Source organism: Neovison vison, chromosome 3 (genome assembly GCF_020171115.1).
Source record: "Neovison vison isolate M4711 chromosome 3, ASM_NN_V1, whole genome shotgun sequence".
NCBI classification, from domain to species: domain Eukaryota; kingdom Metazoa; phylum Chordata; class Mammalia; order Carnivora; family Mustelidae; genus Neogale; species Neogale vison.
The window spans coordinates 213,824,091-213,849,586 of record NC_058093.1 but is presented as its reverse complement, the minus strand read 5'-3'; the positions used below and the strand labels follow the sequence as shown (position 1 = coordinate 213,849,586).

Genomic DNA, 25,496 nt, shown 5'->3' with positions numbered 1-25,496 from the left:
GAAGACCCCCGCCGCCCGCGTGGCCTCTAGCTCGCCCCCACCCGCAGGGCAAGTGCAGCGGGAACTTGGCTCCCTGCCTGCGGCTCTACGCCCGCCCGTCCGCCCGCCCTTCCCGGCCTCAGTTGCCTCTTCTGTACTCCCGCCAACGGCTAACCAGCTGTCTCCCCCAAGACCAGGACTTGTTCTGGGAACCGCCCAGAGACCACCAGTCCCAGCCCTGGAACCTAGAGTCGTGGCGCCTAAGTTCGCGGACGCCAGGGGCCGCAGGAGCACCGAGACGTAGAGACCTCCACGCGGCCTAGAGCGGTCCCGGAAGTGCCCGCGGGTGGGGGGCGGGGCTCCGGGCGCTCGGGCAGCCGCGGGCTCCGCGTCAGCAGCTGCCTCTGAGCTAGGCCGGGTCGGCCGCGGGTTGGAGCAGCTCTGGTGCGGCCCCGCCCCGCCCGCCCGCGGCCCCGCCCAGGCCCAGGTGAGCGGCCCCGCCCCGGCCCAGGTGAGTGGCTCCGCGTCAGCCAGTGTGACCACCTGTCCCTCCGGTGGCCCTGGGTATGGGCGTCCCCCATCGGTGGGAAGCCTGTAGGGGCTCCGCGTCGCCTCTCGAGCGGCGTGTGCGTGTCCGCAGCCGCCCGCGGGCCTCCAGCCAGGAAACCCTGACGGGACCGAGGGTCTCCCGGGTGCCCAGGCCCCGAGGGCTCCCCGAAGCATAGGGTGAGCATACAGGAGAAGACGAGGAAGGCCCCGAGAGAGGTGGGAAGTTGGGGTTCCAGACCTTGGGATCTTCGGTCCCAAAATATTTAAGACATTGTTGAGGACAGATAAAGGATCGCCAACTTTGTGAACGGCGTGGAGACTTCAGCATGTAGGTGGTCTATAGTGGGAATGGGAAACCCTTAAGGAGGGAACCTTGGAAACATCAGGATTTAACAGGTGGGTGGAAGAAGAGTTGTAATCACAGATGCCAAGAAAAAGGGATCGGAAAGCATTAAAACGGGGAGTGGGGGAAAGAACTTTCATAAATGAAGAGAATAAAGAAGGACGTGGGAGAGGGGGGGGCTAAAAATCTTGAGGCGTTCAGGTATGCAAGGTGGGTTTAATGACAGGGTAGACCCGTTTTAACACATCTTCCAGGTTTTCAAGAGAAAGCCTGAAACCTACAGAGTTTCCAATATTGGCAGCTAAGTCAAACAAAAAGAAAAGGTTCCAGCCCTTTCCCGAGCCAAACAAAACGCGTCTGTGACAGGATCCTCAGGCTGCCAATTTGCAACTTCTGAAATGAAGGGTTTTGAGAAGGGAGCTTTTGGTGAGCACTGCCAAAAGGGGTGGGAAAGTGAGGTCTGAGAATAGAGGGATTGGCCATAAGGAGGTCACTGGATGGAAGAGCTGAAGATGCTGAAGTCCCAGCTGGAATTGGAAACTTGAAATTTTGTCTTGGTGCAGTACACAGTCCTATGATTTTCTTTGGCAACATTTAACATCTTAGGAGGAATTGACAGAGAGCTTTGGTATTTGGTGGCTGGTTGCAGCAGGGCAAATAGGTGAGGAACGTGATGCTGGTCAGAGTCTGTGGTTCGATCCACAATGGAGTCTAAGCTAGACAGGGAAGGGTGGACTAGAAGCGGAGAGCCAGTATGAAATCAGTGGGTTGTTAGACCCAATGAGATCAATCTAGAGAACCTGAAGGATGGGAGATTCTGGTTGCTGAAGAAGAGGGGAAGGGGAGATAAGTGATCAAAGAATTTTTGAGAATACTTCAGTTCTGTGCTTTTTTTCCACACCTGGCCTTCATATCGCCTGATTATTCATTAAAAAAAAAATTTCCAAATGGGAATGAGCTTCATTGCGACTATGCTGATTAATTTAGTGTGTTTTTGAGCTGCTTGTCTATGCTTCAGTGTACTGCTAATAGTACCTTTGTATATAGAATTGTGAGGATTAAATGCACATGTGCTTATAGAAGGTCTAGTAGTGCCTAGCACATAGTAGATGCTCAATAAACACGAGCTATTATTGTTATGATTCCTGGGGTTTCCCTTAAGCTTGCACAGCAATTTTTTTTAAGATTTTATTTTTTATTTATTCGACAGAAAAAGAGAGATCACAAGTAGTCAGAGGAGCAGGCAGAGAAAGAGGGGGAAGCAGGCTCCCTGCTGAGCAGAGAGCCCGATACAGGGCTCGATCCCAGGACCCTGAGATCATGACCTAAGCTGAATACAGGGGTTAACCCACTGAGCCACCCAGGTGCCCCTTGCACAGCAATTTCTGAACGAGGTCGCGAGAGGCTCCCTTGGAGGCCACCACAGTGGAATGGGGGGTGTTTCAAGATCCGTCCATGTCCCTATGAAAATAACCCCCATTAACTGGAGCATCTCTGCTTTTATCTTTTATTTATTTGTATCTCCCAGATGATTTATTTGAATAGAGTTCTATGCCCCCCTCCCCTCAAAAAATTGTAGCCATCAGTTCTAGCAGGAAAACATGACTTTTCTTCCATTCAGTCATGTATTTATGCAACCACTGTGTGTGGAGATTGTCCTGTTATGCTGGGGGCTGGGGGCTTCACGTTGAAGGAGCACAGTACTTGCCCCCAGGGAGCTCTCAGGCAGCATGTTTGCCATCCAGGGTTGTGAGTGCTTTGATGGACACATGCACTGAGCTCTGCAGATCCCTGAGCCTGAGATCACCAGACTTAGGGTACAGAAAAAGGGACATTAAGACTGAGTCTGGGGGCTCCTGGGTGGCTCAGTGGGTTAAAGCCTCTGCCTTTGGCTCAGGTCATGATCCCAGGGTCCTGGGATTGAGCCCCGCATCAGGCTCTCTGCTCTGCAGGGAGCCTGCTTCCTCCCCTCTCTCTCTGCCTGCCTCTCTGCCTACTTGTGATCTCTGTCAAATAAATAAATAAAATCTTAAAAAAAAAAAAAGACTGGGTCTGGGAAGATGAGCCAGTGGCAATCTGAGACGGGAGGGGAACCTGTTAGGAGGATGAAGCAGCAGCTAGGGCTACATGGAAGGAGAGGCTGGAGCTGGGGCTGGGACGGCTAGTGCCAAGGGCTTTTTGAAGGCTTTGGGCTGCCGCGAGATCCTGAGGAGATGATCGGGCCTGTGTTTGGGGTATTTGACGCTGGTGTCAAGGTAGAGAACAGACCTGAGGGAGGAGTAGAAGCTGGGGGTCGGTGGTCATTTGGGCGGTGAGCATTGAAGTGATCCTGGGGAACTGCATGAGGCCTGAGCTGCAGACTGACAGAGAGACAGAGACCTCTTAATAGAGCCTCAGGAAATGGATAGACTAGAAGTATGCGGTGAGAGAGGGAGAAGGTCTAGGCTGACTCCCAGGGTTGTGGCTTGGGCACCTGATTGGAGGGGCTGCAGCTAACCTAGTAGAGGAGGGAAGTTTGTACTCTCTCAAAAACTGCCATCGTCAAGATCCTCCATTAGCCAGAATCTTGCCCCCTTTCCACAGTGGCTCCACTTCTGGTCTCGTCTACCTTTCTGAACCCCTTCAGTCTTTAGATTCTAGATCCCTTGGTATAGCACTTGATTCTGTCCATCTTCTTTGTAGTGTTTCTGATAAATCAGACTTGTCTCTAACTCAGTGGGGATCATCTCAAGGGCCAGCTTGGATCTTATACCTATTTCGTTTGGTCCACGATAGATTCTGGCACAGGCAGGAGGTACGTCCTAGGGCCCTGATCTGCAGACTTGACAATGTTCCTTGTTTTCTTCTCAGATTGGGAGGACAGTAAGTGCCCTTAAGAAGACGATCTTTCAAGAAATACAGTTATTGGGGGTGACACTAGATTCACAATGGAGGTTCCCCCAGCAGCCAAGTTTGGTGAGACCTTTGTGTTTGGGGACAGCTTAGAGATACAGCAAGGACTCTTCCCAGAGGAGGACCTGGGGGATCCTTTTCTTCAGGAAAGAGGTTTAGAGCAAATGGCTGTTATTTATAAGGAGATCCCTCTCGGGGAACAAGACGAGGAACATGACGATTATGAGGGCAATTTCAGCTTATGCTCAAGCCCTGTTCAGCATCAAAGTACCCCCCCGGTGAATAGACCCCAGGATGATGATATCTTCAGCCCAACCTTCTTCCAGAAATCAGACCTTAGTATGTGTCAGATAATCCACAGTGGAGAGGAACCCAGTAAACACAATTGTGAGAAGGCAAACAGGGCACACTCAGGACCTAATGAGCCTCACAGAACTGCACCACCCGCAAAACCCTATGCATGTCGGGAATGTGGGAAGGCCTTCAGCCAGAGCTCACACCTCCTCAGGCACCTGGTGATTCACACCGGGGAGAAGCCCTATGAGTGCTGTGAGTGTGGGAAGGCCTTCAGCCAGAGCTCACACCTTCTCAGACATCAGATCATTCACACTGGGGAGAAGCCCTACGAATGCCGGGAATGCGGAAAAGCCTTTCGCCAGAGCTCAGCCCTCACGCAACACCAGAAAACCCACACTGGAAAGAGACCGTACGAGTGTAGGGAATGTGGGAAGGATTTCAGCCGGAGCTCAAGTCTCAGAAAACACGAGAGAATCCATACAGGAGAGAAACCTTATCAGTGTAAGGAATGTGGGAAATCCTTCAACCAGAGCTCCGGCCTGAGCCAGCATCGGAAAATCCACACCCTCAAGAAACCTCACGAATGCGATCTCTGTGGGAAAGCCTTTTGTCACAGGTCCCACCTCATTCGGCACCAGAGGATTCACACTGGGAAGAAACCTTACAAATGTGAAGAGTGTGGGAAGGCCTTCAGCCAGAGCTCCAACCTCATTGAACATCGAAAGACCCACACTGGTGAAAAACCCTACAAATGCCATAAGTGTGGGAAAGCTTTCAGCCAGAGCTCCTCCCTCATTGAGCACCAGCGCATCCACACTGGGGAGAAGCCCTATGAGTGTGGCCAGTGTGGGAAGGCTTTCTGCCACAGCTCTGCCCTCATTCAGCACCAGAGAATCCACACCGGAAAGAAACCTTACACATGCAACGAGTGTGGCAAAGCCTTCCGGCACAGGTCAGCCCTTATTGAGCACTATAAAACCCACACCAGAGAGAAGCCCTATGAGTGTAACAAATGTGGCAAGTCCTTCAGGGGAAGCTCACACCTTATTCGGCATCAGAAAATCCATGCTGGGGAGAAGCTCTAGAAGGAGGAACTCACACCAAAGCTTGAGACCCTTTCCCAGATGGAGCCCACACCCCATCGCCTTGTGAAAGACCCTGCCCACCTCCCTGATCCCAGGGCCAAATGGAAATGTGCCACCCCCAGCGCTTCTGGCCACACACGCTAGCAGCCAGGCCCCCTCACGGACCCCCAGGCACCCCACATACGGCCGGTTTACTGAGTGGCAGGGAGGGTGGAGTAATGGGAAGGCCCCTGAAACAGAGGCATACCCCAAAAGAGACCTGGCCTTCAAGTCATTCACATTTGACTCCCAAGCCTAGGAGATTGGGTTTTGCCATCTCTTTGCCTTTGTCAAAATCCAGAAGAATAAACAGAGGGAGAAAGTTGAGTGAAACACACAAAAATGTCAGATGGACTCTTTAACGTCAGCTGCCGTCTGGCACTTTGAGAAGACATAACTGTGTTCACGGTCCAAATCCGCTAAAGAAAAATGAATCCGGAAGTAGATAAGTTAACAGCAAAATGGAATCTTCCACCTGGCTTGAGCATTGGTGGGGACAACCAACAACCTCCCTTACAGAAGAAAGGGAGGGTCTGAAAGGACTCATTCTGGGGTTGGGGAAGAGGGTGGCAAGCCCCTGGCATGGTCTCTTGATCCCTGTTCTGGGTTAGAATAAGAATAGTTTCTGGCAGATGGCTCTTTCATAGGACGGTAGAGGTTTGGTCCTGTAGGCCAGAGGACATTTGACCTTGGCTTTGACTCAGCCTGGCCCAAGGCATTAGTGCCCTCCAGTTATAACCTCTCCACAAGACCTAGGGCTCCCCAGACTACAGCGTGCATAGGTCGGCCCTATGGCCGGTTTCTGGTCCAGTGGCTCTGTAGTGCTGGGGGACATGGGAAGCCTGGCCATCCAGTCAGAGGTCCCAGTTCAGATCCCAGTTCCACTCCTCCTGCTTGTGTGACCTTGAGGAAGCTCCAAGGCTCTGTTTCTCAATCTATGAGATGGGGCTATTGGGACCTGGCTGACTCCTGTTCAGAATGAAACCAGCCAGGAAGTGCTTTGGCAACTGGCAGTTGAGGATGGAGACCAAGAGGGACCCTTGCCCTAGCCAGAGATCTATTTCCTAAAGGCAGGAGAGGCACTCCTGCTGGTTCTTTGGATGCCAGGGCCTGCAGCCCACCCTCTTGTTGAACCAAGACTCAGGCTTTTACCCCCTCCTGCCTGCCCCTGGGGCTGTGGGTGCCCTGTGGGGCTACCTCCCACAAAGGGACCCTTTCCAGATGCCATCCTAAAGCTCTCCCCAGCGTCAGTGTGGTCTGTGTGGCCTGCATCGCCATGCTTCTCTCCTCTCAGGCTTTGCTCAAAAATTACCATTGCCTGCTGCCTGCCTAGACCAACTCATTTGGCATCCCCAGAGGTGGGGCTCAGTGGTATGTTTTTAAATCTCCCTAGGTGATCAGAATGTTCTAGTACATAGCCAGGGTGTGAGCCCTAGGCTAGGCATCATCACAACCCCAGCGTCTCCCAAATGTGCTGGGCATGAGCAGAGTTTGAAGGTGGCCATTCTGTCTCAGTCCCCACACCTCCCTTCTGCCAGGAATCGGCACGGGCCGAACCGTGTCTGGCTGGTTGAGAGGTGTCTGGCCCTGGTCCTTGGGCCTTCGTGTGTCCACCAGGATCTCTTTGTTACTGCCTTCCCCCAGGCTCCTCAGTGCCAGTCTGAGCGATTCTGAAGTTTTCCAAAAGTTTATGGCTGGGATCCCATGACCCCCATCATGGGAATACTGGCTGTTTCAGCTCATCAGAAGCTCAGCTTGGTGGTCATGTATTGTTTTGATGAATACAAATGGACAAGTAATGGTTACTTAGTATGTGGAGCTTGGCAGGCTGGAGACTTTAAAAGGCCAGGTCTCCATCTGGGGGGATGACAGCGGGCGTCCCAGCCATGGGGACAGCAGCTGCTCCTGTCAAGCTCCTCTCTGTTGCATGAATGTGTGAAACCTCGAGCCAGCACCCGGGTCTCCTAGAACCTACCGTACCACCAGCTAGACCAGCCTGACCAGCTGGCCCCACGTATTGTGGGCAGGTGGCCTGCACTGAGGGTCTGCATTCACTTACTAAAAGTGCAGAGATAATTGAGACCCCTGCTCAGCGTGGGTGGAACAGCACCCCCCCCACAAGATCTACCTCCTTGGCACCCCCATTTGACCTCCCCTTGGCCAGGCCTGTCCTCACCTGGCAGTCGTCAGTTTCCTACATTTGATGTCTCTCCGTGTGCTTCTGCACACCCCAGCCAAATTGATTTTCCTAAAGCTTTTTGCACATGCCACCACTTTCCTTAAAACCAACCCTTAGGGGCTGTTCTACGGATAAGCCCCCATTTCAGCCAATCTGGCTTGCTCCTTTGGAACAGACCACAGGGGCTTCAGGCCACCCTGCCTGGACGCTCCCTTGTCTCCCAGCTTCCCTTAGCTCATTTTATGCCCTTCTTGCGTTTTGGGATATGCACTTTTGCCTCCTCCTCATCCCCCGACCCCCGTCTCCTCCTTCCTCTTGACAATTTATGTAACATTGAGACCCCCTTTTCAGAAGGGTGGATGGACTCTCCCATAACCATGGTGGAACCAGGTACTTTTCAAAGACTGAGCAGGACCTAGTCCCTTCTGTTCGTATTCCTTCACTTTTATATATTTTCAAATCCTTCAATTTATTTAGGTTCTGGAACAGTATAGTATTACAAGAGAACATCCTGGTAACATTTTAATTGTCCTGGGATTTAGTTATTGTTTTTGTTTGTCTTAGATTTTTTTTTTTCCTTCTAATGGCAGATGTTGAGTGTTATAAAGCTCCGGCTTTCGGTTTTGTTGACTAATTGGATGGTTTTGTCCAAGTGTATGTATTGTCTGCTCTTTTTTTTTTTTTAACTTCATATTTTATATTTCTAAATTTATTTAGCTATAGCTAATCATATTTTTAATGTTTCTAGTAAATGCAGGTACTCTGGTCTAGGACTTTTTTCTTAGAGCTTTTTCTGCATTCTTTCAACTTGACACATGCAAGTTCTTGTTACCGTACGAGGAGTTGCCTTTTGGCCCAAGGGTTGTTATTTTTTCTGTACTTCCAAGTGATGAGTGCATAGGTCATTGCCGTTCTTTCTTACTGTGCTGTGGTATCAACATTTTTAAGTGCCCATAGAACGATGCTGGGCCTGAAGATACGACCAGTTTTTATAAAGCATTTGTGTACTCTCAAGAAATGGGTTTGTACTCCATCCGTTCTATTTGTTAACTTGTTTTTAAATTACTTTATTCAAGTTCATACTTTCTCTGTTGTTTACTTTACATTTCTTAACCTGGGGTCTGCATACTGCCCAGGAGCCCAGGAGCACACAGGTCTATTGTAGAGTCGGCATAGAGGGTGGAACAAAGCTGGGGGTTATGAATGTGAATGGATTGTTTGGGGTCAGGGGTTGGGGGGACATGTAGCATTCCCCACATTCTGGAAAGGCTCTGTGAGCCCCCAAACAGTTATGAGCACTCACTGACATGATCAGATCGTAGTCTGATTTTGTGTTTTTTACTTTGTTATTTCTGTTTCACTTCAATTGTTTCTATTTTATGTTTGTTGTTGTAATGTTAGATGTGATCTGCAGTTTCCTCAAATCCTTTTTGAGAAGCAGGGTATCACTAAGTAAGTACCAGGATATTTGGAGCATATATATTTAATAGTACTATATTGAAAAATTGTGCCTTTCTCTGCCCTCTTTGCCTCTTTGAATGCTTCTAGCTTACATTTCTCTTTTCCAGATACCATAATTGAAGCCCCTTGCTTTTTTCAATTTGCATCTGCATGAGAGTTGCTTTCACTCAGCATTTTATTTTCAAAATTTGTGTATATATTTTGCTGTATAACTTATAAACAGCAAAGTGTTGGATTTTATTTTCTGATTCTATAATTCTTTTTCTTTTTATGCAAGAAGTACTCATATCACAATTTAGAGTAAGGCATAATTTATCTTCATGCTTATGTTTTTATATAGATGAACTCACTTAACCCAGAAGAGGCCATGCTCATTTAAGCCCCATCTCTAGGAGTTATTCACCATGTGTGGAGTATTATTTCTGGGGATCCTGAGGGTGTGTTGTTGGGCACACCTGCTCCTTCCTGCCTTGGTCAATGCCAGGCTCTGTCCTGAGCCCACTCTTGAAGTCAGCCTCTGGCTGCAGCACACCTGGCTGATGCCCCTCACAGCCCTGTGGAACTCAGAGGAGTCAGACATACAAACCTGCATGGCAAACTGGAGGCAAAGAGGATTGAAATATTTCAATTTTCGATTCTCACTCCCAAAGTTCTTTCAGCATAACTTGGAATGGTACATTGTGGCTTACTTTTTAGAAAAAACTTCCAGATGTAGGAAAGAATTAGACCTCACAGATCCCTCCCCACACTCCCCAAGTCAACGTGTATAGTCATCTGGACGAGAAGCGGGAACACTGATTGCATAACCCCCATCCCCATCACCTCTCTGTCCCAGGTGGCTTCCCTGGTCAGCCTTCCCCCTTCCCCTTCTCCTGTGATGGTAGGGGGAAGCACTGTCACAATTGCAGAGGCTTGAGAATATGGTCACTCGGCCCTTCCTGTGGCAGGTGGGGAAACAGAGGCCATGACTATAGCATAAGTGAGGTGCTTTGGTGTCAGATCTCCCCAGCAGCTGTGGGAAGGAGGAATTCTGGAGGTTCTGCTGCAGCCTTGGGCAGCTCTTGGCAGGACTTTTCAGGTGGCAAGTGGTTTAGTCACCACAGTCCAAAGTGAAAACCAAGTATTCTCTGTCCGCTCGGAGCTGCTCAGCCCTTGGGGACAAGTGGACGTTTGCCAACGTCACAAAAGGTGGATATATGTATTTGCCAGAATGCCAACGCACAGAATTACTGGGGATGGGGAAAGAGAAGCCCTTTTCTTGTTGGAGAACCCCATCTTCAGTATCTAATGACCCAGGACACTGCATCAGAAGGCTGCCTGGTGAGTGCGGAATTGGGGTGTCAGGACGTGGACCATGCCTACTGCACCAGAGGCCATCCCCTTGCACACACTCAGAATGCTGGTGGGGAGCACATGCTGAAGACCGTCCAGGGTCCACACCCTCCCCACTGGGGGTTGCCTGCCTTCTGAGGTCCCGAAGTGCCTTCTGGTGGCCGTCTGCAAACACGTGAAATGTTGTTACCAGAGCTCCCCAAGTGAAGTGTCTTTCAGTCCCTGCTTCCCTTTATGAACACCCTTAGCCAGACTTCACCTTCTCCCTGGAGATGACTGGAAGCACCACCGTTTCTGCCTTCTGGACCTCACTTAGGTCTTCCAGGTCCTGGAACCCCTGAAGTGAGAGTGAGTCACAAACAGCCAAGTAATAACGTGCTCCTTATGTAACCCTCACATTGCCTCTTGGAAAAGCAAGTGGTCCCTTGTGTGGTTCTGGGTGGGTCTTCTCACAGGACTGTAGGCACCCCCAAAAGTGAAGAGCTGTACTAGGCTTGTGCTGGAGGTGAAAAGGGAGCACAGTTGCCTTCCTGGAGGCTGGTGGGGGTTTGTGTGGGTCTTATAAATAAAGCCTAATGCCTCTCCCTCCCTCTGAAGGCCCATCTTGGGAGTTCCCCTATAGAGGCCTTCCTCTCTGCCCATCTTCCTTTTTACCTGAGTCCTGGAGGGGAGGGACCTGCCACCATGTCTCAAGGTGGGCTGGAGACTGGAGCCTATGCTGTGTAAGTAAGGGGACTTACTCCTGCCTGTTGTGCATAGCAAGGGTTTTTTTTTTTTTCAACACACATTCACCTGTTCTTCTCTCCGTACTTGCTGATCTCAAGCCAAGAGCCAGACACCACCTCCTCTCCTGCCTTCTCGTTCACTCTTCCCCACCCCAAGTCAGGGCCTTACTCTCTCAAGGCCACCTCCTCCTGTCACTTGATTGCTCCTACTCAGGGCTGCTGCTGTCCACCTCTGGCCCACTGCAGGCCTCCCACCACTGACCTGACTTACCCTCCATGTCCGAGTGATCATTCTGACTCAGTCGGATGGGGTCACTCCCTTTCTCAAACACCCCTGTTGGTTTCTTTCTTTCTTTCTTTCTTTCTTTCTTTCTTTCTTTCTTTATTTTTTAAGATTTTTATTTATTTATTTGACAGACAGAGATCACAAGTAGGCAGAGAGGCAAGCAGAGAGAGAGGAGGAAGCAGGCTCCCTGCTGAGCAGAGAGCCCGATGCGGGCCTCGATCCTAGGACCCTGAGATCATGACCTGAGCCGAAGGCAGAGGCTTTAACCCACTGAGCCACCCAGGCGCCCTCTTTCTTTCTTTTTTAAAAAAGATTTTATTTGTTTATATAACAGAGATCACAAGTAGGCAGAGAGGCAGGGAGAGAGAGAGGAGGAAGCAAGCTCCCTGCTAAGCAGAGAGTCTGATGTGGGACTCGATCCTAGGACCCTGAGATCACGACCTGAGCCAAAGGCAAGAGGCTTTAAACCATTGAGCCACCCAGGTACCCCAATCCCTGTTGGTTTCTATGTAAACCTCTGCTGAGGCCAGCTTGTAGGCCCTTCCAGATGTGACCCTTTGTCCTCACCCAGGCCCTCCATGCCCCTGCCACGCTGAACCCTGTGTTCCCAAACATGCCTTCCTCTGGCAGGAAGAAAGGAAGGGTGCCCTTCGGGGGACTGTTGTCTCCCACCCACAGAAAGAACATGGGCTGAAGATGGGGCATCTTTCTCCAGGGTTAGCTACTCTGAGAAGGCCAGGTTCCCCCATTGTGCCTTTCCCGGCTCTGTGCTGTACTGCAGGTGTTAGGTGCAGCTGGACGAGGGAAGAAGGCCATGTTCAGGGTGAGGGTCAACACCTCAGTTAGTGGAGAATGAGAAGAGACAGTGGGTCCAAGATAGGGTGACTATCCTCCTCTGTGTCTCACGGTGACACTTTCACATCATCTCAAGACCTGGCATATTTATATATCTCCTAAAATTGACTTTGCAAGCCCCCTGGGGATCCCCAACTACAGTTTTGCCTGAGCCCTCACCCTCCACAGCCTGGCCCCTGCCCAAGAGAGCCAGGGCTCTCAGATCCTCACAGTGACTGAAGCTCACCTTGTCCTTGGTTTTTTTCCAGTGTGATGGAGCCAGGGCCCAGCCGGACTCTTGAGGGAAAGCCGCTCCATAGAGTAAAGCGAAGAGCCTGGAGTCCGTTTCAAGATTGTAACGGGAGACCTTAGTGTTTTGTGTTCTCAGGCACCAATGTTGAGAATTCGGGCAAGAGTCCAGAGTACCTGGAGCAGGGGAGTGAAAGGGAGGGAGACCAAGAGACCCGCCAATCCACAGGGACAGAGGAGAACCCGGCTGGGGCAACAGGGGGATCCCCTTGTCTGAGACCTCAGTGCTTTCTAGAGGCTAAGTATCAGATGTGGAGCAAGAGGCCACCAGTGGGCGCCAGGAGCCTGCCCCATAGAGCTACTGGGAGCAGGACACACCACCCCCTCACAGGACAGGTGCTCCCCAGCCTATGGGATGTCCAGTAGCTGCCTCCCCTCCCGCCTCTTCACACCATCTCCTCTCCCTTTTGCTTCAGCCATGCCCACTGGTCTGAAGCCAGACCTGTGTGGGGGAAGCCCACCTCCAGCTCTGGGGTCACAGGAGGCCAAGCCTGGAGGCCCTTACTACATGCACGGGTGCTACCAGATTTTTACACATCTCTACCAGTAACTTGTAGAAGAAGATGGCTGTGAATGAAAAAGGCTAGAGAAGACTTGAACAAGACAGTTGACCTCACAGCCATCTATGGAGCAGAGCGTGCCAAATGCGGAACACATTCTTTCCAAGGACACATGGAAAAAAAGTACACACATGCTGGGCTAGGCCGAAGTACAGATTATGTTCTTGGAATACAGCACAATGATGCTAGAAACCAGAAACGTGTAGCAGAGAAAGTGGAGCCGCTTCACCCCCTAGCCAGGATTTACAGGCCAGGGCACCAGCAGCAAGATGTGTCTCCCATACACACAGCTTCAGGCTCTGTTAGTTGAGAAGTTCTCGTTCCCGAGAGAAGCATGCTTTTTCCAAGGATGCAGTAAGAGGTCACCCCCTTGGCCACTGTGGGCATCTCATGTCAGGGCACAACAGGCGTGGGTGATCAGCCTGTCGGTATTGGGAGCTGGGAGGAATGCGGAGCTCCGAGGGCCTCAGGGTACCTTCATCCTGAGAGGACAGTTCATGCCAACTACTCCTGCCTCCCTCAGTCAGAAGGGCTCCTGTCCTAGATCCTCCAGAAAGGAGATTTGGATTACTGCACTGGACAAGGTAGCCAGGCCTGCTGAGTTGCTTGGTGATGGCCAAGGGAATACAGAACAGGCAGTGGAAGCAATAAGCACCAGCTGCAGCCAGGGAACCAGCACAGAAAACAGTAGTTCCCAGCATTTCTTTCTTTCTTTCTTTCTTTCTTTTTTATTATTTGACAGACAGATCACAAGTAGGCAGAGAGGCAGGCAGAGAGAGGAAGGGAAGCAGGCTCCCTGCTGAGCAGAGAGCCCAATGCGGGGCTCGATCCCAGAACCCTGGGACCACGACCTGAGCCGAAAGCAGAGGCTTTAACCCACTGAGCCACCCAGGTGCCCCCCAGCATTTCTTTCTTGCTTCTACATGAATATACATACATTTGTTTACTTACCTACTTTTAAGATTTTATTCAGTTTTTAAATTTTTTGTTCTATTTTATTTATTAAATTATAATGTAGTATTTGTTTCAGGGGTACAGGTCTGTGAATCATCAGTCTATTCAGTTATTTTTATTTTTAAAGATTTTATTTATTTATCGGGGAGAGAGAGGGGGAGAGAGAGCGAGCACAGGCAGACAGAATCACAGGCAGAGGCAGAGGGAGAAGCAGGCTCCCTGCCGAGCAAGGAGCCCAATGTGGGACTCCATCCCAGGACGCCGGGATCATGACCTGAGCCGAAGGCAGATGCTTAACCAACTGAGCCACCCAGGCGTCCCCTATTCAGTTATTTTTAAAGACAGAGAGAGAGCAGGCATGTGGGGGAGAGGGAGGTGGGTGGGGAGAGGGGCAGCGATAGAAAATCTCAACCAGTTTCCATGTCTAGCACGGAGCCCAACATGGGTCTTGCTCTCACAACCATGAGATCAGTACCTGAGCCAAAATCAAGAGTCAGATGCTTAACTGACTGAGCAACCAGGTGCCCCTACTTTGGAGATTTTATTTTTTAAGTTATCTCTATACCCAACATAGGGCTTGAACTCACAACCCCGAAATCAAGAGTTGCCTGTTCAATCAACAGGTCCAATGGCATTGCTTTCGGCCATGTATTTGTATTTGTCTCCACAAATTTATATGTGTATTTTTCTCTACAAATTTGGCCAGTCTTGTCTTAACAGTGCCATTAGTGTGTTCAGCAAAGCTGAGGACTGAGGATGGTCTGCACCATGGAAGTGTGGTAAAACTGGTCAAACCACTTGCTGAAGCACATGGTCAGTAAAATGGGTTCCATGGTTACCATGAAGGTCTAGAGGGATTCCCCCGATAGGCAAAATCTTTTTATTTTTTTTTAAAGATTTTATTTATTTATTTGTCAGAGAGAGAGCAAGCACAAGCAGGGGGAGCAACAGACTCCCCACTGAGCAGGGAGCCCGATGTGGGACTTGATCCCGGCACCCTGGGATCATGACCTGAGCCAAAGGCAGATGCCTAACTGACTGAGCCACCCAGGTGTCCCAGGGATAACCTTTCTAAGAGAATTTAGCTGCAGAAAAAGCAGCAGCCTGTCTGCAAGGGCAAGTATCAGCCTAGTGAGAAATCATACAAACCATGACTGAAACATATTCCTATCCACGGAATTGGGAAAGCTGTATGAAACCCATTTGCCAAAATTCAGATGGTCCAGCGGGCAGTTGAAAGTGTCTGGGCACAGTTTAAACAGGATTTCCTGGACTGTACTTTGACAGCTGGGACAAATGAGGTAGGCAATTTTATTAATTAATTATTATTATTTTTATAATTGTATAATAAGTATTGTAATTATTATATTTAATATTATTTAATTATTATAGTTAATCATTTATTAATATTTCCCCAGCAATATTGGCTCATGAATGCCATAATTTTGTCACCACACCAATGGTTTAATGTATGTACAGTGTTAGGGTAGTGGGAAATTTAGCGTTTCTGATCAGGTCGGATTGTTACTTCATCCAAATCAGAGTTCTCACTGCTTATCAAACCACAGCTATTAGATTTCCAATCTTATTTTTCCTTTTTGGGGACCAATTGTTGGGTGTCAGTGTTTCCAGATTATCATTTGGGAAAACATCTCTTTGGACCATGACCTGATCCTAAATCAAGAGTTGGACGCTCAGGGACGCCTGGGTGGCTCAGTTGGTTAAGTGGCTGCCTTCAGCTCAGATCCTGGTCCCAGGACCCTGGGATCGAGTCCTGCATCAGGCTCTCTGCTCAGCAGGGAGCCTGCTTCTGCCTGCTGCTCTGCCTACTTGTGTTCTCTATCTCTCTTTCAAATAAGTAAAATCTTCTAAAAAAGAAGCTGGGAGGGGTTGTTCTGAAGGAGAGTGCATTGGAGAAAGCCAAGAGTTCAGGATGATGATGGTTTCTCATTGTAAGTGGCTGGGGTGGTCAGTTTCTTGTAGAAGATGCAGAGAAAGTACAGCTTTCTCCCTTGGGGCCTGTAATTGATGGTTCTTTCCTGTTGATGCTTCTGCTGGAGGTCTGTGATTGACAACCCTTGGGTCCCTGCGGTAAGTCAGAGACCTCCTGCCATTCCATTTCAGCAAGCTTCCCTTTTATCAATGTTCACAAACTTCTGTTCAGCTCCAGTTGTTGTTGTTGTTGTTGGTGTGTGTGTGTGTGTGTGTGTGTGTGAGTCAGCTAGGAGAGGAATGAATATCAACTACATACCTTCTCCCTTGCTCACACACACAGACACCTAAACACACACCCCACACTCACACACTCAGGAGTCTGAGACTGGCACTTCCTTCATCCCTCACACTCCTGGTCAACACTCACAGTCTTTCACTCTCATTCATTGGTCCTCTGGAGCCAAGGGAGGATCCTTGCTCTACATGGAAGGGCCACGGGCTTAGAAAGAGAGCCGCACACAGGATGGGAACCTGATGAGAGGGTGCAAGGCGCTGGCGGTGCCCCGCAGCTTGATGGGAGGAGGGGTTCCTTGGGCTCCGAGACCTTTCTGCCTTCAACCCCAGAAGCGGGGCTGCCCTGCTCGCAAGTGAGGGGCGACCTGGAGAGGGCCCTCTCTCTGGGCACACTGCTGGCCGAGCTTCTCCCCAGAGTGTGGGTCCCAGGGAGGCGGTCCAGAGCTCTCTGCTTTCCTAGGAGGGGATGGGGGTGGCGGGGGCGGGGGGGCGCCCTGTCCCATCCGGCTCTAGCCTCCTTCAATCTCCCCTGGGCTCCCGGAATCGCCTCACCCTCCTCGGCCACGAGGTCTCTGACCTATCGTTAGAAAAGCAGGGAAGGGCTTGCGCGTGCACACGGACTGAAACAAGCGGAGACCAGGACGGGACTTCCGAGTGACACCACCGGAAACTGAGGCTCGAGAGTCCAGGGTTATACTAGGCGGGGGAGAATGGGGACCAGGATGGGGGGGGGGGCTTAGTGACCTCCATTTGATGCCAGGGGGCTTTATCAGGGTTCCCAGTGCCGCAGGGGTATGCTCACCGTGGGGGCAGCAACCTGCGAGCATCAACAATCCAAGAAAGGGCATGAACATGGGGACCCGGGGCATGGCCTGTCTCTGAGCTGCAAATGAGAGCCAGCTGCAGCTCAAAGTAAAAGTGACCATAGATGCCCCATGTCCTCGCAGCTGGAGGAATACAGAGGCCCTCTGCTCCTGCGGTTCCAGGTCTGGTATGTGGCCCTCTGAAGCGCTGGTGTGTGCAGGGAAGACGCGCCAGGGTTCTCGGGGCCAGTGTCTGTGGAGGAGGAAACAGAACTGCCCCCGTGTTCATCCATCTACCAGGATGGCCAGTACTGTGCTGTCTATTCATACACGGAGCCATCCTGCTCAGTCCTTATCTGTGTAGGAAGTTAGAAGGAGCAAGATATGTCCATGTGATGTTCAGGTACATTTGAGAACCTGGAGTAAAATGCAAGGGGCTCAGCATAAACTGCGGGGCTCCAGGGACACACTGGCTCCCTCTCCTGCCTCCTGCCCTTCCCTGGATGGGGCCACACTGGCCTCCTGGCTGTTCCTGCAGTTTGTCAGTTACACCCCACCCCAGGGCCTTTGCACTTACTGTTCCTTCTGTAGGAGCACCCTTCCCTAGTTGCCTACCTGGGATGGTCCTCTCACTTTCTTCAGGAGTGGCCTCTCCTGTCCATCCATATAAACTAACAGTTGTCACTCTCTCCCCCTTAACCCCTTCCTTTCTGTAAGGAACTCATCACGCCACATATTACAGTAGAATATGTTGTTTGTTCTGGCCTCTGCCACTCACTGGAACTTTGCTCCGGGATGTGGTCTCTGAGGCCACAGCCATGTCCAGGCCCTACAGCAGTGTCAGGCTTCAGAGAAGATCAGTTTCTGCTTGAAGACTGAAAGACATTGGGTTTCTTCCTGGAAAGTAGGGAAAGCATGGGACTATGGGGCAAGGGCAGGGACGAAGGGAGTCCAGTTTGACCAATTGTTTTTCTTTCTTTTTTAAAAAAGATTTTATTTATTTATTTATTTTGAAAGAGAGAGAAGTGGGAGGAGGAACAGGAGAGGGAGAAGCAGGCCCCCCACTGAGCAGCAAGCCTGATAACGTGGGGCTTGATCCTAGGACCCTGAGATCATGACCTGAGCTGAAGGCAGCCACTTAACCAACCGAGCCCAGGCGCCCTGACTAGTTGTTTTTCTTCTCTTAGTGAAAGATCTGAGTTGGTTGACCACAGGTTAAGATTTGATGCTTCTGTGTGCACCACATCTGTGTCAGCGTTCTTGGTATTTTTGTGGTTCCCCACCCCATCTAGCATGAAGGAGACCTCTTTCAGGGACCCTCTGGTCTAGAAATTCCTCTTCCCCATCCCTTCTTCCCATGTGGTAGGCTGTGCACCCTGTGTGTGAGGGAGTGAGGGGTAAGAAACAGCCAGCTCCATGGGAGAAGTCCCAGCCTCTGAGTTCTGGCAGGATCCTGGGATCTGGGAGGTGTGTGTGTGTGTGTGTGTGTGTGTGTGTGTGTGTGTGAGAGAGAGAGAGAGAGAGAGAGAGAGAGGACACTGTACAGAGACCCTCGGGATGTATTGGCCAGGAATGTATCTGGGACACTGTGCAGCACGTGGAGAATAGCCAGGGGAAGTGGTGATGTCCCTGTGTGGGTGACGCTTCTGTGCTGTGCACGATGACCTCCTGGCTGGGGCTCCTGACCGCTGGACCATCAACTCCTGATAGGCCCAAGCTCCTCTCTCAGGCATGGGCCTGAGACTCCTTGGGCTGGGGCAGTGCTGACAGGCCTGGCCTTTCAGAAGGGACCTGGGATGTTGGGTGTGGGGGAGTGGGCTCACTCTGCTCTCCCAGGCCTGAAAGGAGGAGTGGCAGGAGGGGAGGCTGAAGATGGTATCTGGTTGGCTGAGTTGCAGAGGTAGTGGATTTCTTACAGAAGATTCAAGGTAGGTCTGGTCCTTTTGTAATTGATTATTTTTTTTCCATTGATGATTCTTCTGCAGAAGATCTGTAACTGACCATGCTTCCTGAAATTGACATTGAGTAGTAGGGTTCTTGGTTCCAGCCTCTCCTTTATCCTCTGAAGTCTGCTTTAGTGAGGTTTCTCTTTACTGATTTACCCAAGGACAAGTGCCAGCTGAGCCAGGATGTGCTTAAATGTGCTTCAGTTCCACAGTCCAGAAGCAATGCTGAGTCATAGGGTATAGATCACAGAGCTGGAGCCCAGTGGGGTGGGGTGGGGGCGGTGCTTTCAAGGCCAAGGACATATGAGCACCATGTGAGAGAGAGCACGGGGCTTTGGGGCTGGTAGCCAGGCTCACAGTGGGGCCCAGGCAAGCCCTTCACCCCCTGTGGGCCTCAGTTTCTCCTGAGAAAGATGGGTATGTGTAGCCAGTCTCTAAGGTCAGCCCAGGCTCTAATACCCTTCCCTACCAGGATGGAGGCACCAGGTCCTAATGCTGAAGGTCTCCCCTCCAACCTCCACATCAAGGGCAGCTGTCCCGAGAAGGCCAGATGGGCTTCTGGCCTCAGAAACGGAGAGGCCATGTATTATCTGGGGCAGAGGGGACCAAGTCCCTTCCTTGGGTCCTGACTAGGGGGACCACCAGCAGGGCCTCTGTGCCTTCCCAGAGCCCCATGCATGTGGGTTCCACAGCTCCTGGTCCACAGCATTCATACCCTCCAAGCCCCCTGAGACCAGCCAGAGGCTGAGCTCGCAGCCCTGAGCCTTCTCCCACTACCTGGAGCTCAGTCATTCCAATGAGACACAGAGTAATCACTGGGGAGAGGGGTCTGAGACCTCCTGAGGAGGGGTTACCCCATGGTAGGTGCCCCAAGGGACTGGAAAGAGGTCTCAGAGCCCCCTCTGCCCCCTGCCTCAGGGCAGAGCTGAGATCAGAGTGGGACTGGTGGGAGGGCAGTGTCCTCAGGTGTGTCTCTGTCCACGCCCCAGCTGTCCCTTCCTCAGGGTCTAGGCAGGACTTCAGGGCTCTGAGGGATGGGTGGGGGGTATGTGCTGCCTTTCTGGAAGTTGGTCTATGACATGCTTCCATAGGGTTAGATAGGCATGACCTTCTATCCATGAGGTGATGGTCAGCCCGAGGTCTGTGGTGGGTCTGGTGCACAGGGAAGGAGGCCAGGCCGTTGGATGCGTCTTGTATGGAATGGTGGCACTGGCGGAACCCAAGACAGGCTGCCTAAGTGTCATTAGAGCCTCCCACTCACAAGGGTAATGCACGCCCAGGTTTCCCCACTCCTCTGTGGCTGTGTTGTTCGGTGACAAAAGAAGGTCTCTGTCTAGCTCTCATCTATTGTCTATCAATCACCTATCATCTGTCTATCGTCTCTTGTCCATCATCTGTCATCTGTCATCTATCGTCTAATTGTTGTCTGTGTGAAATGCAAGGTCAAGTCTGGAAGGACATACACCTGATAAGACCAGCACAATTTCCAGGCTGTGCTGGCTACTTCTTTATACTTTTCTGCTGTTTATTTTTTTAATTTTTGAAAAGATTTTATTTATTTATTTGAAGAGAGGGAGAGAGCATGAACAGGGGGAGGGGCAGAGGAAGAAGCGTAATTCCTGCTCAGCAGGGAGCCCTGGGTGGGGGGGACTTGATGCCAGGATCCCAGGATCATGACTTCAGAGGAAGGAGACGCTTAAGCAACTAAGCCACCCAGGCTTCCCTCTGTTTTCTTTTTTAAAAGAATCTTTAAATTTCTTTTTATAATCAGGAAAACAAACAAACAAACAAATCCTAAGCTGTCTCCATTTTAAAAAAGAGAATAAATGAAAACAACATGCTGTCCAGTGCCAGGGCCCCAGAGAAAGCTTCACTCCGGGCTCCACAGGTGTCTGAGGCTGGCTCTGGAGCTGGGGCACACCTGCCCAGGGTCGCCCAGGACCAGGTGCTACCAGATGGTGGCTCCTCTGCACCAGTGCAGCCGAACAAAGAAGGCTTGTCACAGCAAAGGGCTGGAGAGCACAGACGCTGTGTTGAGAGCGAGAAAACACACGCAGTCTAACTAGATCTGTGGGAAGTTCAAAGCCAGGCGAAGCTGAGAAATGGTTCAAGGGCACAGAGATATGACACTGCGGAAAGGAGAAACAGGACGTTGACCCAGGGACTGCTGAGGTCCTGGGCACATTCTGATTCGTAGGTGGGACGTAACAGTGATTTTGTTACTACTTTTCAAAGTTCACAGATATATTTTCTGAACAGATGTCATGGTCCTTCTAATGCATGGTTAGAACAGAGGAAGTACATCACAACATCAGCAGTGGCTCTTCTGGGTGAAGGATGAGGGGTGAATTTTTTTCTCCTGTTTGCTTTTCTGTACTTTCTACATTACTTGACTGAACTGTTGTTATTTTTAAACTAAAGGCCAAGATGAATAAACTGTATTTTAAAAGAAACTCAGAAAACAAATAAGGTGATTCTCCCTTGTGCTGAGCTGAGCTCAACACACTCGATTGCCTCCACCTGGGCCTGAAGTTCTAGGGACCCAGAGGGACCCCAAACCTTTGTGCCAGGATGGCCCCGAGGTAAGAGAGAAATATCTCCCCAGGCCTTGTTCTTTCCTCCCAAGATTAGTCCCTCCAGGACCTTTGGCTGACTCCCAAACCTTTTTTTTTTTTTAAGATTTTATTTTTATTGATTTATTTGACAGAGAGAGACACAGCGAGAGAGAAGTAGAAGGGGAAGCAGGGGGAGTGGGAGAGGGAGAGGGAGAAGCAGGCTTCCTGTTGAGCAGGGAGCACAATGCGGGACTCCATCCCAGGACCCTGGGATCATGGCCTGAGCTGAAGGCAGATGCTTAACCAACTGAACCACCCAGGCGCCCCTAACTCCCAAACCTTTGAAGGCACAACATCAAAAGGGATCTTTAGTATGGACTGTGGGCTTTGGTAACAAGGCCATGACAGTGAGAGCCCATTACCACTCAGGGGCGGGGGTGGAGGTAGGGGGTGGAGAGACCACAAACAGTGGGGGTACTGCGTGTGGCAGGGAGGGGGCACATGGGAAACGTCTGCACATTCCTCGCAGTTTTGCTGTGAGCCTAAAACTGCTCTAAGGTGAAGTATTTGAAAACAATCAGCTGGCCACAGGTGTGGTTTTCTTTCCAGACTCTCAACTCCATTGCCTTGATCCTTGGGCCAATACTGCATGGTATTGTTGCCTGTAGCTTTTAGTAAGCTTTGAGATTGGAAGGTGTGAGCCCTCCAGCTTTGTTCTACTTTTTCAAGATTTCTTTTTCTTTCTTTTTTTTTTTTTGGCCCTTCAGGGTCTTTGCATTTCTGTATGAGTTTCAGGATCAGCTTTTCTATTTCCATAGTGGACAAGGCCACTGAGATTTGGGTAGGGTTGTTAAACCTGCAGAGCGGTTTGGGTAGTATTGCCAATCCGTGACCAGATGGGATGGAATGTCTTTCCATTTATTTAGTAGATCTTTTAAAATTTCTTTCAGCAACATTTCATAGTTTTCCTAAGTATTTTGTACTTTCTGATGTTATTGTAAATGGAATGGTCTTAATTTCCTTTTTTTTTTTTGTTTGCTCATTGCTAATGCATAGAAATACAAATGACTGGGGTGCCTAGGTGGCCCAGTCAGTTAAGCAACCGAATCTTGGTTTTGGTTCAGGTCATGATCTCAGCTTAGGCTTTATTTTTATTCGTCCCAAAGTATTTTCAATATCACCTGTGATTTTTTTTTTCTTTGACCCATTGATGACTTAGGAGTGTGTTGTTTACTTTCCACATAGCTGTGAATTCACAAAATGTCCTGTATTATTTATCTCTAGTTTTATTCCAAGGAAGTTAGAGAAGATACTTTGTATTAATGTAATTCTTTTAAATTAGTGGGATTTATTTTATAGCTAACAGTCTATTCTGGAGAATGTTCATGTGCACTTGAGAAAATTGCGTGTTCTATTGTCGGATGGAATGTTCTATATATTTTGTGACGTTTGTAGTTATTAGATATGTCTTATTAGATGTGTTTTATAGTGTTATGTAGTTCCCCTATGTTGTGTTATGCCCAAGTTTTCGCGTCTGAGAGACCACCAAGGATCCAAGCACTGATGCAATCACACGAGGGTTTATTTGACAAGCTTAAGCTTGGACCCAAGTATACCCGACACAGCGGAGTAGGGACTTGGACCCCGAGGCTAGTTAAGGCAGGGGATTTATGGGTCATTACAAGAGGCTTGGCTGGGGGAGAAGTTTCAGACTTTTCTGCAGTGAGCTGATTAGCTGTTGCCGGGCTGTTGCAGGGTGGGATACTTTCTTGGGACTAAAGCAGGGTGGGCATTCCTGGAACTAAAGTAAAGTAAAGTAGGGGAAAGTTCAACCCTTAGGCCTGAGATGCTGCCAAAGCTAAGATGGCTGTACTTGTGCTAATGCTAAACCTGAGATGGGATGGCCTTAATTTTCTCAGCCTCCACAGTTTTTTTTGTTGTTGTTTTTTTTTTTTTTTTTTTTTTTTTTTAAGAGAGAAAAGGGGAGCAGGAGGAGAGAGAGAATCTTAAGCAGGCTCCATGCCCAGCGAGCAGTCCAATGTGGGGCTTCATCTAAGTACCCTGAGATCATGACCTGAGCCGAAATCAAGAGCTGGACACTTAATGAACTGAGTCACCAGGTGCCACTCCTCTATGTTCTTATTAATCTTGTCTAGACCTTCTACCCATTATTGATCGTGGAGCATAGAATTCTCCAAGTATAGTTGTAGAATTTATAATTGTAGAACTTATAATTTTATAATTGGAGAACTGTCTATTTCTCCCTTTAGTTCTATCAGTTCTCACTTTTGATTTTGGGGCTCTGCAGTAAGATATATATATGTTAATTATTTTATTTCTTTGCTAATTGATCCTTTCATCAATATATAGTATTTTTCTTTGTCTCTTGTAATGATTTTTGTCCCAAAGTCTATTTTGTTTGGAACCGGTATATGGTCTCAGTCACCTGCACAAGGTCATGCACTTGGAAAGTGGTGGAGTCAGGACTAGAATCCAGGTCTGTCTGAGCTCCAAGCTGGGGCTCTTCCCACAAGCTGTGATCCAACTCCGGGGGATCAGCTCAGTGACCTGCAAGGTCCTTCCACACCAAGAGCGCTTCCGGGAAGCCCTCTAGGGATCTTAAAGCACCTCCTTGCCTGTCTGTCTTTTCAGGTTATTTCCCAGAAGCTGAGTTGGTGAGGTGTGCAGGGCAGGTACTGACCCACATCTTGGTTGCCTGTGAGGGGACAAGGCTTAGAGACATTAAGGCAATGACAACGCCAAGGTCACCCTCACCATAAGCATCAGAACCCAAGTGTTGGGTTCAGGCACCAGGCACCAAGGGTCTGTGTTTCTCATGGTTAAGATCTACCCACCTACGTGGGGGGCCTGGGTGGCTCAGTGGATTAAAGCCTCTGCCTTCGGCTCAGGTCATGATCTCAGGGTCCCGGGATCAAGTCCCACATCGGGCTTTCTGCTCAGCAGGGAGCCTGCTTCCCCCTCTCTCTGCCTGCTTGTGATCTCTGTCAAATAAATGAATAAAATCTTTAAAAAAAAATATCTACCCACCCACCCAACTATTGTCCATCCATTCACCCATCCAATTACTAACCTATCCATGAACCCACCAATTTAATCCACCCGCTCATCTACCTATTCATTAATCCATCCACACCCACCCAACCAGCCGCACATCCATCAGCCATGCACCCGTCTCTCCATCTGTTCACAGAACCACCCACCCACCCATCCATCCATCCACCCGCACATCCATCACTCACTCACCCCCACACACATCTATCTACTCACCCATCTCTGCCTTCCTTCCCTCATTCACACTGTTTACTGGGAGCCTTGTGGTTCCCTGGTACTGAGCCGAGGATGAGATAGAGTCTGCACATCCAGGAGGGGCTGCACCCCGTGGGGGCAGCAGTTTTTCCTTTGTCCATGAAGGTCCTGGAAGGAGAAGGTCGAAGTCCCTGAGGTCTGGCCCTCCAGGATTCCAGGATTCAGATTGGAGATCTGGGAGGCAGCCAGGGGGATAGCACCAGGCACGGGAGTGGTGGGGAAGGGGGCTGGGCATAGGGGGAGGGCTCTGCTCTTCCCTGCTGTGAGCAGCACTAACATTCAGCTCTAGCTGAATGCCTCTGTCTGCCCTGTACCCTTCCCGAGCTGCACCTGGCTCTGTTTGTCACCTGTCCCATGCCCCACTGACCATGGGCTCAGTTTCTCTTCCCCATACTGCTCCCCATTTATCACTTTGAGTTCTAGTTTAGGTCAAAGTTAGGATTAACTTTAGCCTGGGGGTTCCCAAGGTGGCCTGCAAGGTCACCAGAGTTGGGGAAGGCAAGTTGGCCCAGCTCCCTTCTGCTTCAGGCCTCAGGGTCCTGGCAAGCACGGGCCTCCTTAACCAATGCCTTCATTTAGGAATCTTATTGTTTCCTAGCAGGCTGGCCCTTGGAACCTCTCACCCAGTTGTCCTTGAGCAGAGGGGAAGGCTAGGGTCCAGAAAGGGGAAGCAACTTGCCCAGGGTCACACAGCATGTCAGAGGTGTCCCTTGGGCAAGAGCCCAGGAAATGACAGCAATTGTTGGTGGTTAACGAGGATCACCATGGGTCAGGCACACCACAGGCATCGTCTCAAATCCCCACACCGACCC

The 25,496-nt window shown here is 50.1% G+C and overlaps 1 protein-coding gene across 3 annotated transcripts; it reads left to right on the top strand.

Moving 5' to 3' along the window:
- Nucleotides 1-441: 441 nt before the first annotated feature.
- Nucleotides 442-8,450, top strand: ZNF70 (zinc finger protein 70). Of its 3 annotated transcripts, none has more exons than XM_044243792.1 (2): nt 442-490; nt 3,722-8,450. In XM_044243792.1, the coding sequence occupies exon 2, from the start codon at nt 3,799-3,801 to the stop codon at nt 5,143-5,145; it is 1,347 nt and encodes a 448-aa protein (XP_044099727.1). In that variant the 5' UTR covers nt 442-490; nt 3,722-3,798; the 3' UTR covers nt 5,146-8,450. The 3 variants fall into 3 exon arrangements, with proteins under 3 accessions (XP_044099727.1, XP_044099730.1, XP_044099728.1); XM_044243795.1 differs by lacking the exon at nt 442-490 and adding an exon at nt 672-705; XM_044243793.1 differs by lacking the exon at nt 442-490 and adding an exon at nt 904-924.
- Nucleotides 8,451-25,496: the final 17,046 nt, after the last annotated feature.